The following is a 14,837-nucleotide window of genomic DNA, read 5'->3' as shown; positions in this document are numbered from 1 at the left end:
TATATATATATATATATATATATATATATATATATATATATATATATATATATATATAATATCTGTCAATCAATCTGTCAATCAGGTCCTCAGTATGTAGCAGTGAGCAGCAGACAATGACGTGTCACTCATTTGCAACTGTTCTTTTGCACTGGAATTTATTTTTTTCATGTAAGAAAGCTGCTTGGAATGGAAAAATACCAAAGTTAAAAAATAAAACTCAAAATTTGTACTGTAATGTGATTTTCTTCTTGTTAGAATTTATGTTAATTACAAAATTGGTACAGAAAAACGTATTGTTCAGGAACCGATATCGAAGTGAATGTACCAGTACAGATATCAAAATCTTTTGAACGATACCCAGCCCTAGCGTCCAGTGAGGTAATCCAGTATCCACTGGGACATGTGGTGATCCACTCTTGATAGCTCCAGCTTGTCCCTGAGAAGCTCTGGCTGGATGGTGTTGAAAGCACTGGAGAAATCAAAGAACATGATCCTCACAGTGCTTCCAGGTTTCTCCTGGTGGGTCAGAGCTCGGTGCCTGAGGTAGATGATGGCATCATCCACCTCGTGTTGACTATTTAGATTATTGAAAGTGCACTTTAAATTTATTGACCTGAAATACATGTGCTGGTCATAAAATCAGAATATCATGAAAAAGTTGATTTATTTCAGCAATTCCATTCAGAAAGTGAAACTTGTATATTATATTAATTCATTACACACAGAATGATATATTTCAAATGTTTATTTCTTATAATGTTGATGATTACAGTATACACCAAGATGATGATGTTCATGTTTATGTTACTTGAAATTATTTGATAGGATAACACTGCTGTTAAAACGTGCCTTTCACGATTGATCATAAAAATATTTGAGATTAATCATGATTAGAAATGTTAAACTTTGCCCAGCGCTCGCTCGCTCTCTCTCTCTCTCTCTCCCTCCCCCTCCCCCTCCCTCTCTCTCTCTCCCTCCCTCTCTCTCTCTCCCTCCCTCTCTCTCTCTCTCCCTCCCTCTCCCTCTCTCTCCCTCTCCCCCTCCCTCTCTCTCTCCCACCCTCTCCCTCTCCCTCTCCCCCTCCCTCTCCCCCCCTCTCTCTCTCTCTCTCTCCCTCCCTCTCCCCCTCCCTCTCTCTCTCTCCCTCCCTCTCTCCCTCTCCCTCTCTCTCTCTCTCTCTCTCTCTCTCAACTCAACATTCTAAAAGAGCACAGCATGTCATTATTTCAGCTCCCTGCCTCCTCTGCTCTCAGCCATCTGCAAGCGCTCTTGGCCACGCCCACTTCTCCGCTCTGCACGGTGAACAGCTGATCAGCTGCAGCAGGAAGTTTATCCTGCAGTAAGGGCTGCACAAAGCTGCAGGAGGAAGCTTTTTCTGCAGCTTTGGGCTGCACAAATGTGCAACAGGTGCTAAATAATTTTAAATGATTTATTTTAAATAAAAATTCCATGCCGATTGTGCGGCTCATCCATAAATCAGCCAGTTGTGTGTCATGCCCAATCATATTTTGAAAAACTGCGATTAAGTGAATCCGCGTTAAACAAACCGCGAAATAGCGAGGGACTACTGTAGTTATTTTAAAGGTAACTAAACTTGCTAAGATATCACGTTTGCATATCTGACCCTTCAAATACTGCAGCTTGAGTGGGCAGCATCTGATGAGCTGGCTGAACCACAATTTCTGATAACTATATGAAGAGAAATTCAGTATTACGTAAAGTTGAATTTCGACAAAGTAAAACAGCCACTAACAGCAGATTTGAGAGTGAGATACCTGTAAAGTTGAGTCGATGTGTTAGAATGCTTTATGGAGCCTCCTTAGGACACGCTTCAATAGACAGATGTGTTTGAAATCCCATTCCAGGAATTAAAGCTATAAAGATTCACCTAAATTTTGAAGGTTTCACCCCTGAGGAAAAATATAATTTCAATAAATTTGATACAACAAGCAGGTCAGATTGGTTCCATAAAGTCCAGAACCTGTGGGGTGTTCAACCAGGTGGTGCATATGTATAGTCTAATTTCTAATTGTTACTTTTTGTTAAGTTACTCATTATATGTCTTGTAACAACACACACACACACACACACACAAAATAAAACTAATTTTAGCTGAGCAGACTTTTTTTTTGTCTAATAGGAACGTGTCTTAGCGGTTGCTCAGTTCAGCCCAGTTCAATGTTTTCTTGTATTTGTGAAATGTTTGCTCAAATCAAGTTATCCTTCACAACGATTCAGTGATTCAGTGACCCATTCATTCTCCATGTGTCCATCCATGTCCTCATTCATTTATTCAGACTGAAAGTCACAACACAGTCAGTTGACAGCAGCTTGGTGGCTCTCGGCCTGCAGCTAAGGCTAAAAGATTGGCGGTTTCAGTGGTGGGGCTTCATTAGTCTATACAAACACAATTCAATTAGATTTCAATTAGTCCGACAGCGGAGGTCACAGACGTGGTGGGTTCCCCGGTAATTAATCCGCAGAGCCGAGCTAAGCCCGAGCTAAACTGAGCCGAGGCAGGCGTTGTGGGGACATCTAGGTGGCTGGATGGGCATAATGTACAAAAGCCATTCTGGTGGGTGTGAGTGAGAAGGAGGGGCGGCGGGTGGGGGGTGTCTGCTAGCAGATCCCTACTGACCTTGATTCACACGCGCTCAGCTGGGAAGGGGAGGAGGGAGGGATGAGGAGATGGATAGCAATCTGGTCAACACAGACAGATAAAAACACAACACATATACACTTTAAATACAAACCAGCACACAGAGAACACACAAGAGGGACAACGGAGACAGAAGGATGAACTGAAGAGAGGGGGGGTCAGAAAGAAGATGGCTCTGACAGACAGGAGGATGGATGAAGGGAGTGAAAGACTAGTCTGACATTCTTAATGGAATGAGAGTATCAGCAAAGGGATGGATGATGAAAGAGTAGTGCAGGCACTGAGAGAGAGCCAGCCATTCCGCCGTCTGATACAGAAGGGAAGAGGATGAGGAGATGGAGGGAGCAGAAAAACAGACAGAGAGTGTCTTTGCTGTAGTCAACACAGCCTGTGCACTGTCCATTGGCCTGTGGTAATATCACTCCCACCATCTGCGTGCACGCACACATATGTGCGTGCACGCAGACAAAAAGATGCCGGCAGGTTACATCAGCTGCACTAAGTCACATAACAAAGCCCATAGTCACAGATCAGGATTAAACAAGAGATTTGTAAGTCGCAACTATTGGTGTCGACATGGCAGCCTGTGCTGTGGACTGATGGGAGATTAAAATCCCATTCATCTGTCGGGCAGAAACTCAAAAAATGTCTCATTTTTGATTTGCCAGTTGTGATCACGTTTCATTGGCCCTGGAGCAATAAGTCTTATACGCAAAAAGGAAAGAAAAGTCAAAATAATACATCGAGTTAGACAGAAGGAAATAATATTTCTTGCTTGCTGTTTTTTTTTTTTTTTTTTTTATAAAAAGAGCTCTGTCTGGAGAAACTGTTGATAAATTAGCAAAAACTTTAGCAAAGTAGACACTGCTTGAGAACACAGATGTAAGTAAGAGCAAAACTGTGCTATAAAACGAACTTTATATGAATAAGCAATCAGCAAGTCATTCTGTATATTATACCACAACAACTGATCGTTGTTGGACTGTAGGTGTGTTTAATCGTCCCTGCATCGTTTCAGATGGTGCTTCAGCCTGTTAGAGACGCAGTGTGCATGTCACAAAACACCAAGTAGCATCCTGTTGTCCAGGTATTTTCAGATGATATAAATATTTATGTTTTGTATAAGTATATATGTGTATGAGTGGGGTTTGGTGGTGCAGAGGTTAAAGAAGGTAGACCTGTGATCGGCAGGTCACCAGTTCGACCTCCCGGACTGACAACATAAAAAAATGTGGGTGGGAAAGATGAAGCACCCACACCTGCCTCCACCCTCATTTACTCCACTCTGGGCCCTTGAGCAAAGGCCTTAACCCCCATCATGCCCAAGATGGCAGCTCCCTGCTCCACACAGAGGGATGTGGTAGCTCGGTGGTCTGTGGTTACATCAGGAAGGGCATTCGGCATAAAAACAATTACAGAGTTCATGCGAGTTTGTTCACTGTGGCGACCCCTGAAGAAGAGAGCAGACAAAAGGAGAAGAATGGGGTTATGAGCACCATGTCACTGACCATAGTTGATCTTGACACTGAAACTGAACAAGTATCTAAAAATAGGATGGAAAAGGAAAAAATGTGTAGTACGCACACATTTTTATCGTCTCGTACACACCATGTGGGACAGGAGTCTGTCAGTTTGGACAAGATGACATGCATGAGCAAGAGGGAGGGAACTTGGCAGGATAATGTGTCGGAGGAAGGAGTGCTGGTTAATGCCTTTTTTTACAATGTGTTTGACCAGAGATGAGCTTCTCAGAACCTTTGTGTGTGACGCTAGCACAGTTTTACAAAAAGGCAGCAATGTCGAATCGCGTTGCAGTTTTACAAAGTGATATGCAGATGATGACAATACCTTTATGCTCATTCACTCATTTTTAACGATAAAGTTATTAAAAGTGAAGGCTTTGCTGAGGACAGTTCTTCTGCCACTGGAAGTGGCTGCGTGTGAAACAGACGTACATCTGGGAGTTATTGGGAAAGACATGATTCTATCTCCTGTTTGTCTTCTCCGTCAACCTGGTTAGCCCCTGGCACACTTCCTACCAACTCCTCGGTATTCACACGCAGGCATGTCTATGCATAGATGCATTCATTCTACCAAAACACCCACAAACATTTTCTCTATCTTGTCCTCATCCTCTTGCAGCTCCACCTCATTTTCCCTCTTCTTTCACACTGCAGTTCTCCACTCTTACAGTCTTTGCTCTTCATGTTTCTCTCCAAGACCAGAAGAGACATATTCAGATTCAAGGCATTAAATAATAACTGAATGGTGAAATATTTAAGGGAAAAAAAGCCCATGGAAAAAAAAGCCAAGTGTAGAAGGAGTGTCAGTGCCCCTTGTGTCTCTGTGTGTGCCGACGTGTGCAGTGAGGAACATAAGCAACAGTTCATGGGTTCACGCTGTGATAGACTGAAGAAAGGTTGAAGACAAAATGAGAATCAAACTTAAATGTCAACCTATTTTTTTTTCAAGCCCTAATATTTTCTTCCTCTGAACGCCAGTTTTTCTGCATGTTTACAAACTATCCAACCATCCTAATTACTGCATTTTTTCGGCCTATAATTTGCATACCCTGCAACTTATACACCGAAGCAACTTATTTATGTTTTTCCTCATATTTATAAACCAATTTTTTGCTGCGATGACCGTTTTCATTCATTCTGACATTGAAAATATTGAACACGATCATTTTCAGCTGCTAGATGGCACTCGAGTAGTATGGCATGCTGTTGTGCCATGTAATAGGTAAAAGTGGCAATTAATGACACAATCAGCTTGCCATAGCCTGCCACCTTCGTCCAGCTCCTGGATCGTGCCTGGAGCAACCGTCAAATCAGCTTAAATTCAGTGCGCCACCCCGGCGAAATGCAGCTAATTTGACCACTGAAGTGCATTTATTAAGTAAAAGTTCAACAGAGACACAACTTTGCTATGATTTCGAGCAAATAAATAATTGTTTTAGGTGCTTATCTTGTTAAATTTCGAATAAATGCACAGCGAATCATCCTTCTATGGCGGAAAATACAGTATAAAGAAATACCTGCCTATATAATCTAATCAACAACAGACTAACCAATGAACATCTTTGAAACTCAGGAAATTACAGATAAATTATTAAAAAAATAAAATAAAATCCTTCTTTCAGTCATCCAGTGAGCCATCCAGCCATTAAACAAAGTCATCAGGTTATGCAGTTTACTGGTTAACTAGTTACCCATCAGTGAAAGATAAAGTTGCAGCTTTTTCATTTTCATTATGTAAAACGTAGATTAGAAGTGGAGTAAAAATAGGCTACCACATGAGTCTCTGAAATCCATCCAAACCCCACTCTGATTGTTTCTTTTAATGACAAAGCAATGATCAGGGAACACGAGGACTGAGCACAGAAAACGGCCTGTTTTTAATCAGAGAAAAATACCTCATCAGCAGCTGCTGATGTCTGGTCAGAAATTCTTGGTTGTTTGTGTAATGTTTGCTCATTCTGTGGTTCGTCTCAAAGCAGCTGCTGCATTGTCGTTTCTTGGCTTTTTGCCTCTTTAAAAAAGCTGCTTTTGAAATGCACTGTGAAATTAAATATAAACAAGACAAGGACAAATGGAGCAGAGGGGAGAATGTCATTTCTGGGAGGTGACGGCAATCCGCCTAGCAGTTTACCGTACACGGCCTTCATTATGGTCATAAAGGTTTGTGAAAAACAAACAGCTTGAATGAAAAGACAGGTCTGGTGTCACTTAAACACACACTGCAATATTGTATAAACACATTAGCAAACGCGCGCACACTAATCACTAATAATAAGTTAAAAACCATCCCTGCTACAAAACTAGGTCACCCTTATATTACATGCAGATGAATGTTCATGCAACAAAAAAAATCCTACTTTCTGATTTCAATGGTTAGTTTGTAGTTTTGATAAAAGGGGAGGGAAGCTTCCACCACAAACAGATGACTGTGCTTCTTTTTTGTTTTTGCAACAATTTTTAACAATATGAATTTGCCCTTGCTATTTTTAAATTTTTGTTTTTCCTCCTTACTGCTTAAATTTAAAGTTTTATTGTCACAACATACATTTCCAAAAATATAACTTATTAGACATACTAAAGGGCATATAATGGAAAACTGAACATGTTTGGGCAGGTAAAAACAGTATAGTAGTGTCTTCCAGTGGTGGGCACAGTTCCGCTAATCCGCTAACAGTTAAGAGCTAAACAAATTTTCTGTTTAGCAGATTAGCAAGCTTGCTAACTTTGGAAACCATTAGTGGAATAAGCTTCTGCTAATTTAGGTTTGGCCAACTTTAAGTCCGCTAACAAAATTCAAAAGCTTGTTACCGTCTGTTGTGGGCGTGTCTTGAAGAGTCTGTTAGGCACGTTATTGGCTTACTACGTGTACACTAGGGGTGTAAATCACCATCTTTACCACAATACGATATTATATTGATTTGTTCTTATGACGATATGATTTTTCTCGATATCACAAAGTCTGTCACGATACGATTTCGATTGTATTTTATTCACAAGTCTGCGATCAATATATTGCGATATCAAATGCCCATCTCATTTACATATAAATAAATTTACAAAAACAATTAAAATACGATCCAACCATTTTATTTCTGTTATTACAGGCACCAGGTATTAAGAAAACCCCCCACTGTTTCTTAGTTAATGAAAAAATAAAAATAAATGACCTGTTCAGTATAGTCTCACATTTCTCACGTTTAAGTGCATTTTTTAAACCAGTTAACTTAAAAGTGCACTGATTATCTTCCATATAAAGAAACAAAAATAGATATTGAGCTTACATAACATGACTATCAATGCCGTGCTTCTTCTTCAGGTGAACGGCCAAATTCAAACAGGCACCTGTTGCATACGACATGAGTTTTGTCTGTTGAACCGTCCTTCTGTCAGAATCCAAAATATTTCCACAGTGTTGATTTAAATCCGGCAGGAGAGTGAATTTTATTATCTGCCTTTTCTGCCTCGTCTGCCATGTTGCTGAGGCGGCCGCAGAGCGCAGCTGCGCACGGAAATGGTGACACAAACATGCCTTGGGAATTTCAAAATAAACGCGTATTTTAAAGATGATGATATGAATCGATGTTTTAGTTTTGCCACGATATAATTGAATCAATAATCATTTAATACACATATCTATGTAAATCGATGTATTGTTACACTCTTAGTGTACACGTGACAAGACGTGATTTGTGGACGCAGCTTCAACTGGAAGAGGATGAAGATGCGTGACGTAGACTGACAGCCGTATTAGCGGTTAGCAGTTTAGCGTTAGCTTTCGCTAATTTTTTTTAACCGTTTAGCAGTTTAGCGTTAGCAAAGCTAATATTTTAGTTAGCGGAATATGGGTTAGCAAAGCTCACTTTGTGGTTAGCTGTGCGCACCACTAGTGTCATCTTTGCTTTGCAAAGGATTCAAAGCTAAGACTTTAAACATTTTCAACAATTAACATAAAGGCCAAGGTCTAATAGTTGTAGCTCCAAACTACAAAAACTGCTAGTACTGAGGAGAAATTGTTGTATAAGACAAAAACACACCAAATGAAAGTTCAAGACTCGCACGCATACGGCCAATCCTTTCAAGGTTCAGAACAGAGCACAATTGTTTGCGAGCCTGCTGATTATAGATAATGTAGAATAAACAATGTGTACATACTTCAATGCATATTTCTTATCAGAACACACGCACGCACACAAACACAGCAGCCCTCTCTGGGGTGTGGCAGCCAATCACAGGCTTGTACAGTCACACCAGCAGCAGAAGTTGAACTGGAACACTATTTATTGTTATTGTGTTTGGCACAGTGTGTTCACGCACACACACAAATCACATTTGCTCTCTTTCCCTCTTCCTCTCCTAAATACACACACATTTTAACAGAAGCACTTACTTTTCCGAGCCTTTGCACAGAAAGAGAGGCACACCTTGAAACGTGTGCAACCTTTTTGGAGACCTGAATGTTTCAGATCACATTTATCAATAAAGATTGGAAGGACAGTGACTGTTAGAGTGGAGCAAGAAAACCACCTCTGCTACAGCCAAAACGAGAAAGATCAAGGAAGGGCAAAACATAAACCAGACAGCAACAATTAATTTTTATTTTAATTAATGAGGTTGATTTTCAATTAAGAAGTTTAAAAAAATTAATCCCCAATATGAAAGTTACACTGTGTCATTAAACACTACAGTTGTTCAGCTGAGAGATGAAAAGGACATCTGTACTTCATTTTTACTTTTGGACGTTCATACTTTACTGGCAGACAAAAAGATGAAACAAGATATAATGTTTTTACCCTACATGCTGTGCTGACAGTAGGATGACTAAGATCTTCTTCAAAAAGGACAGAGCTTAACTAACTTCAGTACACAGAAACTTTACAGCTGTGCAATTCTAAATTCACGTTGAACGATTGTGTGTTTTGCACCAAATACAGATTTGAATAGGTCGTGATGCTTGTGTGGTTTTATTAACTCAGGCAGACACAAGAAGATCTTGTAAGGCAGAGATTTTAATCTCTTTCAATCACTCACACGAGCACTGTATTTTTATTTTTGCCAATCTCAGATTTAGACATTAATGGGATGTCTTTGGTTTAAACATCTACTCTTGCAGCTCTACAACCTTCCGATCACAGGCGCGCCTTTAAAGTCTGCGCCGCCACTCCAACGCTGACGTACTTTATATTTTTTAGAGAAAATGTACACATAAAAGTGAACCTCATAACTAAGATGTGCACACTGACAAGCAAACGCCCACTAACATAAATACGTGCGTAGCCACAAGGGATTAAGAGGGTATGGATATGATAAAAGAAATCCACACTCACAATAAACAAAAAAGTACACCTCACATATTGTCTCTCTCTCTCTCATTCTCTCACAAACACACAAGCAGAAAGTTCTGATAACGCTCAAGACAAAAATCCAGTGGAACCAATTACAGCTCTGTTCTCCTCAGCTCTCAGTTTTAACCCCTTTCCCACCAGACAGCAAGGAGAACAATGTGTGATTTATCTGCTATAAAAAGTCAAGCTTTGTTTTATTCAGACCTAAAATGTTATTGCATTTAAAAGGATGCTGATGGGAAGCAATATTCAATCCGCACGATGAGAACTGAATGATGGCAGCAGCATTAATACATCATCCCTGTGGACTGAACAGAGTAATGCCAGTTCAGTGAGGGATGTGCAGCTCTGTACTCGCACAACGGATCCTGATGGTGTTTAGCTATAAATCAACTTTATTAACATAAACATGAAAAAAAACCTCGTACTTTTCTAAACCAGTTGTCTTGTCGTTCATTCGGTAGTGTCAAGAACACTCATTGTGTTTTAGGGGTTTGGTCAATACAGTAGGAAAAAAAGAATCCTTACGTTGTTATTTTGAAGAATTCAAGATATTTGAGAACATTAAACAAGGTTGAACAATGATACTCAACAAAAGCTTGATAGTGTCTTTTGGAGAGTTCAAGTCGGCTACCAGTTTGATTTTCTGGCAACTTACTGTATGATTGTACAGTAGTCCCTCGCTAATTCACGGTTCAACTTTTGCGGACTTGCTCCTTCTCGGTTTTGCAATGACTGTCATTTTCAATATTACTCACGTGATTGGGATGGTACAGGATAAAATGCTTACAAAAAATATACTTTGGGCAGTCAAAAGAACTGTACTACCCAGAAGCCAACAGTGCTTCCAGCCACTGCTTTCTGACAAAACGGACGGAAAGTTTTGATCCGATCCAAACCTGACTAAAAAGTTTGGTCCTTAATCACGGTGACTTTGGCGCTCAGTGGATGCAGAGAGCCATACGGAACCGACCGAGAATTGGACCAGAACTACTTCCAGCCTCATCGGTCAATCTGCTGCTTGTCGGCCCATGAAGCCTCTCGAGCGGCTGCAGAGAGCCGAGCAGAACTGAACCGGATCAAAGCTGGTGAGCCCCCATATAAAATTTTGCACTACTGTACAGTACATATTAATATGTTGTTAAAATTACAGAGGTTTAAGAGTTTAGACAATTGGAAGAGTGTGGTTTATAAAGCCTTAATATATATAAAAACTAAATAAATAAACAAATTCACTAAATAAATTCAATTCAGTTTACAGTATTTGTATTCATTCATTCATTTACTTTATTTCAGACACAATATATGAGCCATATATAAAAAAAAAAGCTTTTCTATAGAGGCTCAAACTCCATTGAGTCCATAAAGTAGAAAAGTATCGCACAGAGCTTAGTCCAGGTTTGGTCAGTGTAGCAATGACACAGTTTTCAGATTCAGACAACCTACACATGCATCTATCTGTGAGGTTACGCAGCACCGCAGGACAGGTAGGCACACCTGCGTCTACAAACATCTGAGTCGCACTGCTCCATCGAGGTACCCTCATCAGCATCTGCATGCCATCATTATATGCAACATTTAATCTATACATACTGCTCCTTTTACAATGTGTCCACAGGTGAGCGGTACACATAGGAGTACAGTAGGCCTTAAAGAGTTGGATCTTAACAGATGTTGAGCATATTCCAAATCTACGGATCAGCATGTTAGCTTGTCCATAGAGCATAAAACATTGTCTGTAAATGTCTCTATATAGCACCAAATCATTTTTGAAAATAAAAAAACAGTACCCACTTTTCAATGTATGTTTCAAACATATACACGCCATTTGTATTCACATTTCCAGTGTTTATAACCTGAAACTATGTTATACGTGTAGAGTGAAAACAACAGAAATGCACTGTTTATCCTGTTTACTGTTCTCTCTCTGCTCTGTAGGAGTGAACTGCAGCTCAGCCCTGCCCCGACCATCAAACAAATCCCAGACAGAAAGCTAAGAGAGACGATGTTGTTTGTTGTTTATCCACAAATCGGCTAAATTACTTATTTTTTATACCATGTTGGAAGTGCAGATAACAAATGGTGCAAATCATCATCTAACTCCTTGAGTAAAAGTCCTTGGTTAGAAATGTGGGTCAGAAATGTTTTAGCTTATTCTCAGTCAGTTAAAAATAGCCATTTAATGTAGGCCTGTCTCTTAACAGCCAAATATCACCAACAAGAAACCTTATTTGGCTAAATTGTTGAATAATTAGTAGAAGTAAGAAAACTGGGCAAAATGCTCAATATGTTACCATGTAGGAGTCTTGTTTTACTCATGGTTTTTAGGTGAGAACTAAAAGAATGCCTTAATGTTTTTCATAGCCGTTTACCTTTATCTTTATGCTCGAGTATACTTTCTGCTGATCTTCATTCATTCTGACACCCAGTGACAAACTGAAGTACTGGGTAGCTTGGGTGGTTCATGCTGCCAGTTACTTTGGAAGACGGTCAGTTGTGTTATAAATACAATAATGCACCATTAAAACAGCTCACTTTACTTGAAACAAAGAGGGACGCTCATAGAAAGCATTTACTATATAAAATGCTGCAACGTTTTTATCTTTAGAGCTAAACCTTAAGGGGCACTGGCTTCTGTAACAAGTGATGTGATTTTTTTTTTTTTTTGGTATGGAAAAAAGACAAGAATGGAAACAATTCAACTAAAATGTGACTAAGATCGTTTATACGTGATAAACTAGTATTTCTGACTAGACATGAATGCAACACATCTGAATAAAGTAGACAGCAGCATGAAACTGCAGCAAGAAAGTTTCGCAGAAATTTCACATTGATTGCCTCTTGTTAGCTTAATAATTGATCCATCTTTTGTCAGATACGGCCCTTAGGGACCAAAGGCTCGAAAACAATAATCCTACTTCCACTACGGGATAAAAGTTAAACCAAAGCACAAAGTATAATCACATATTGTTCAAATATATTTGCATTTAGGAGACAAAACGATCAAAAGTACGTTTTTGAGTAACTAGAATAGCTCAGACATTATACCCAAAGTCTGTAGGAAGCATGTAAACACAGGCAACCACACAGATGAAGACACACACACGTGTTCTCAGTACTTTCACACCTCTCTGAAGATCACATTTCATAGCAACACACACAAATAAAGTTCTGCTGGTAGAAAAGGGCTGAAGAAGGAAGAGAGGAGAAAAAAATGGACAGGAAGGAATAGAGGAGATAGACGGGGAAAACGAGATGAGGGGCTATCGATCAGTTGGAGTTGGCTCAATCCGGCGCTGAACTTTATCACAAACGCTGAACATCACAGCAGGAAGCTCTCTGATATCCCTCTAAAAAAGGAGAGAACAGAGGAATGTTCACTCACTGCTCTCCATTCACATTTACCATTCGTTTCTCTCTCCACCCCGCAGGAGCACCTTTTGAAATATTTTTCCATCTTTTTTTTATAGCTCGGGTCTTAGATCTTTCACTTTCTCCCTTTGTTTTCCTCCTCTCCTCCATTTCCCTGCATGTTTTTCAGCAGCCGGCTCATTAGCATTCTCTCTGTACATGTAATTGATTCCTCATGCCTTCCTCTTGTGAAAATGTCATTCATAATTCTATGTGATAGTTGGCTGGATGAATGGCTGACTAAGTGTTTGGTTGGGTGGCTGACTGCAAGGCAAGGCGGCCACTGACCCATTTGTGGCAGATACAAAAAAGAGAGACAGAGAATCAGATCTGATTATAGCAACCAGATCAGGACCCGTGTGAAACAACAGGTCTACGCTAGACGCAGTCCTCTGCTGTCTTTCATCTTTATGTGATTTTCAGTTGCTCTGAATTGATGATGAAGGGTCAAATTGGAGGAGGTTAGGAGTTTAAAGATGCATTAAGAAGTAATTGTGCTCTCTTTCTTAACACAAAATGAGTCAAATTGGACAATCAATTAAATGATTAGTGTTTGCTTAGCAACAGCAATGAACAAATGGACAGCTAAGAGTCTTCAGCGCCTGGTTTGTTTGCACATGAAGAGCAGATTTAGTTATAGTCCACCTACACGGGCAGTCAACAAGATCTCAAAGGCACCTGGTTGCAGCTGCAAAGTCGGAGGTAACGTGTGAGAGTGTGTGCATAACGGCCCCAGTCCTCCTGCTGTGTCTCATCCTCAAGTTACAGTACGGTCCGTTTAACTACACAAGTCATGCTTGAACATACAAAAAGAGACTGAGGGACAAGGAAGTGTCTGGAGGAGGAAAAAATGGTGCAAAGTAATAACATAAGTTCAAAAGCATGAAAGACTGGAGATTAAAGCAAATCAGACTCACTGGAGTTGAGTCAGTTATGATGTGGAGACTGAGGGGTAAAAAAAAGTGCAACAGAAAGAAATAAAGACGTGAGGAGAAACTTACCGGATGCCTGCCCTGAGGGTACATGATCCCTGGAGAGGAGAGGCTTCCAGTCCGTTTGATGGCCAGGTTACTCCCCTGACCTTCCAGTTCTCGGCCCTCCACACACGCACACACACTCAGTGCTTCTCAGTTGGGTTGAAGACGCTCTTCGCTTCCTTGTGCGTTACCTTTTAACATAAATTCCTGTTGACACACAACCGAAGAACGCTCACTCCGTCGACTCGTTTATCCAACAATGTCATGATAAAATGGAGCCTCCAACTGCTCTGCCACCTCCTCCTTCATCTCAGTGAAGTCCCAGTCCCAGTTTCTCCACCTCTTGCCTTCCAAACAGTGTTTGTGCCCTTTTTCCTCTCTCTGATCAGTCAAGGCTCACACATGCTGACATGACAAGGAGAATTTAGTCCAGACAAGCTTCCCTCTTCATCTCCTCCTCCTCTTCCTCCTCTCTCAGCTTCTCGTGCCCCTTAACACAGCAGTCCAATGGCGAAACATAGAAACATAAACACTCAGCTCAACCAAATAGTCCTCTTCTGCTTTTTCCTCCTCTTCACTCTCTCTCTCTCTCTGACACACTGAAGCCTTGACTGCTGCAGCAGAAAAAGGAGAGGAAGGAGGAGGAGGGAGGAGAGAGGGAGGAGAGAGTGAGAGCTTTGTTTTTAATCTAAATGTGGAAAAAAAAAAAAAAACGCAAGAGGAAAGCAGGAAAGAACAGCAGGTCAGTGGAGGATCCAGCGGGCTTTTCAGCAAGCCCTAGACTGTAATATATTGTGCCTGTTGGCTTCAACACAAACAGGACAGGCTGCTAAAGCTGCTCTTAAGGTGGAACCAAGCAAATACAGAAAGCCGGTCACACACACACACACACACACACACACACACACACACACACACACAC

At 40.5% G+C, this 14,837-nt stretch overlaps 1 protein-coding gene across 1 annotated transcript in view; it reads right to left on the bottom strand.

Annotated features, from left to right (window-relative positions):
* The window catches only part of tle2b (TLE family member 2, transcriptional corepressor b), a gene marked incomplete in the record, with an annotated part of 103,630 nt that extends 89,038 nt beyond the window's left edge, over positions 1 to 14,592 (bottom strand). The window contains 1 exon segment of the mRNA XM_037698127.1: positions 13,940 to 14,592. Within this exon segment, the coding sequence (XP_037554055.1) occupies positions 13,940 to 13,963 (24 nt within the window).
* Positions 14,593 to 14,837: the final 245 nt, after the last annotated feature.

Source organism: Nematolebias whitei, chromosome 3, assembly GCF_014905685.2.
Source record: "Nematolebias whitei isolate Nwh7 chromosome 3, NemWhi1, whole genome shotgun sequence".
Taxonomy (NCBI): Eukaryota; Metazoa; Chordata; class Actinopteri; order Cyprinodontiformes; family Rivulidae; genus Nematolebias; species Nematolebias whitei.
Note: the sequence above shows the minus strand (reverse complement) of the source record. Positions and strands in the feature narration are given on the sequence as shown.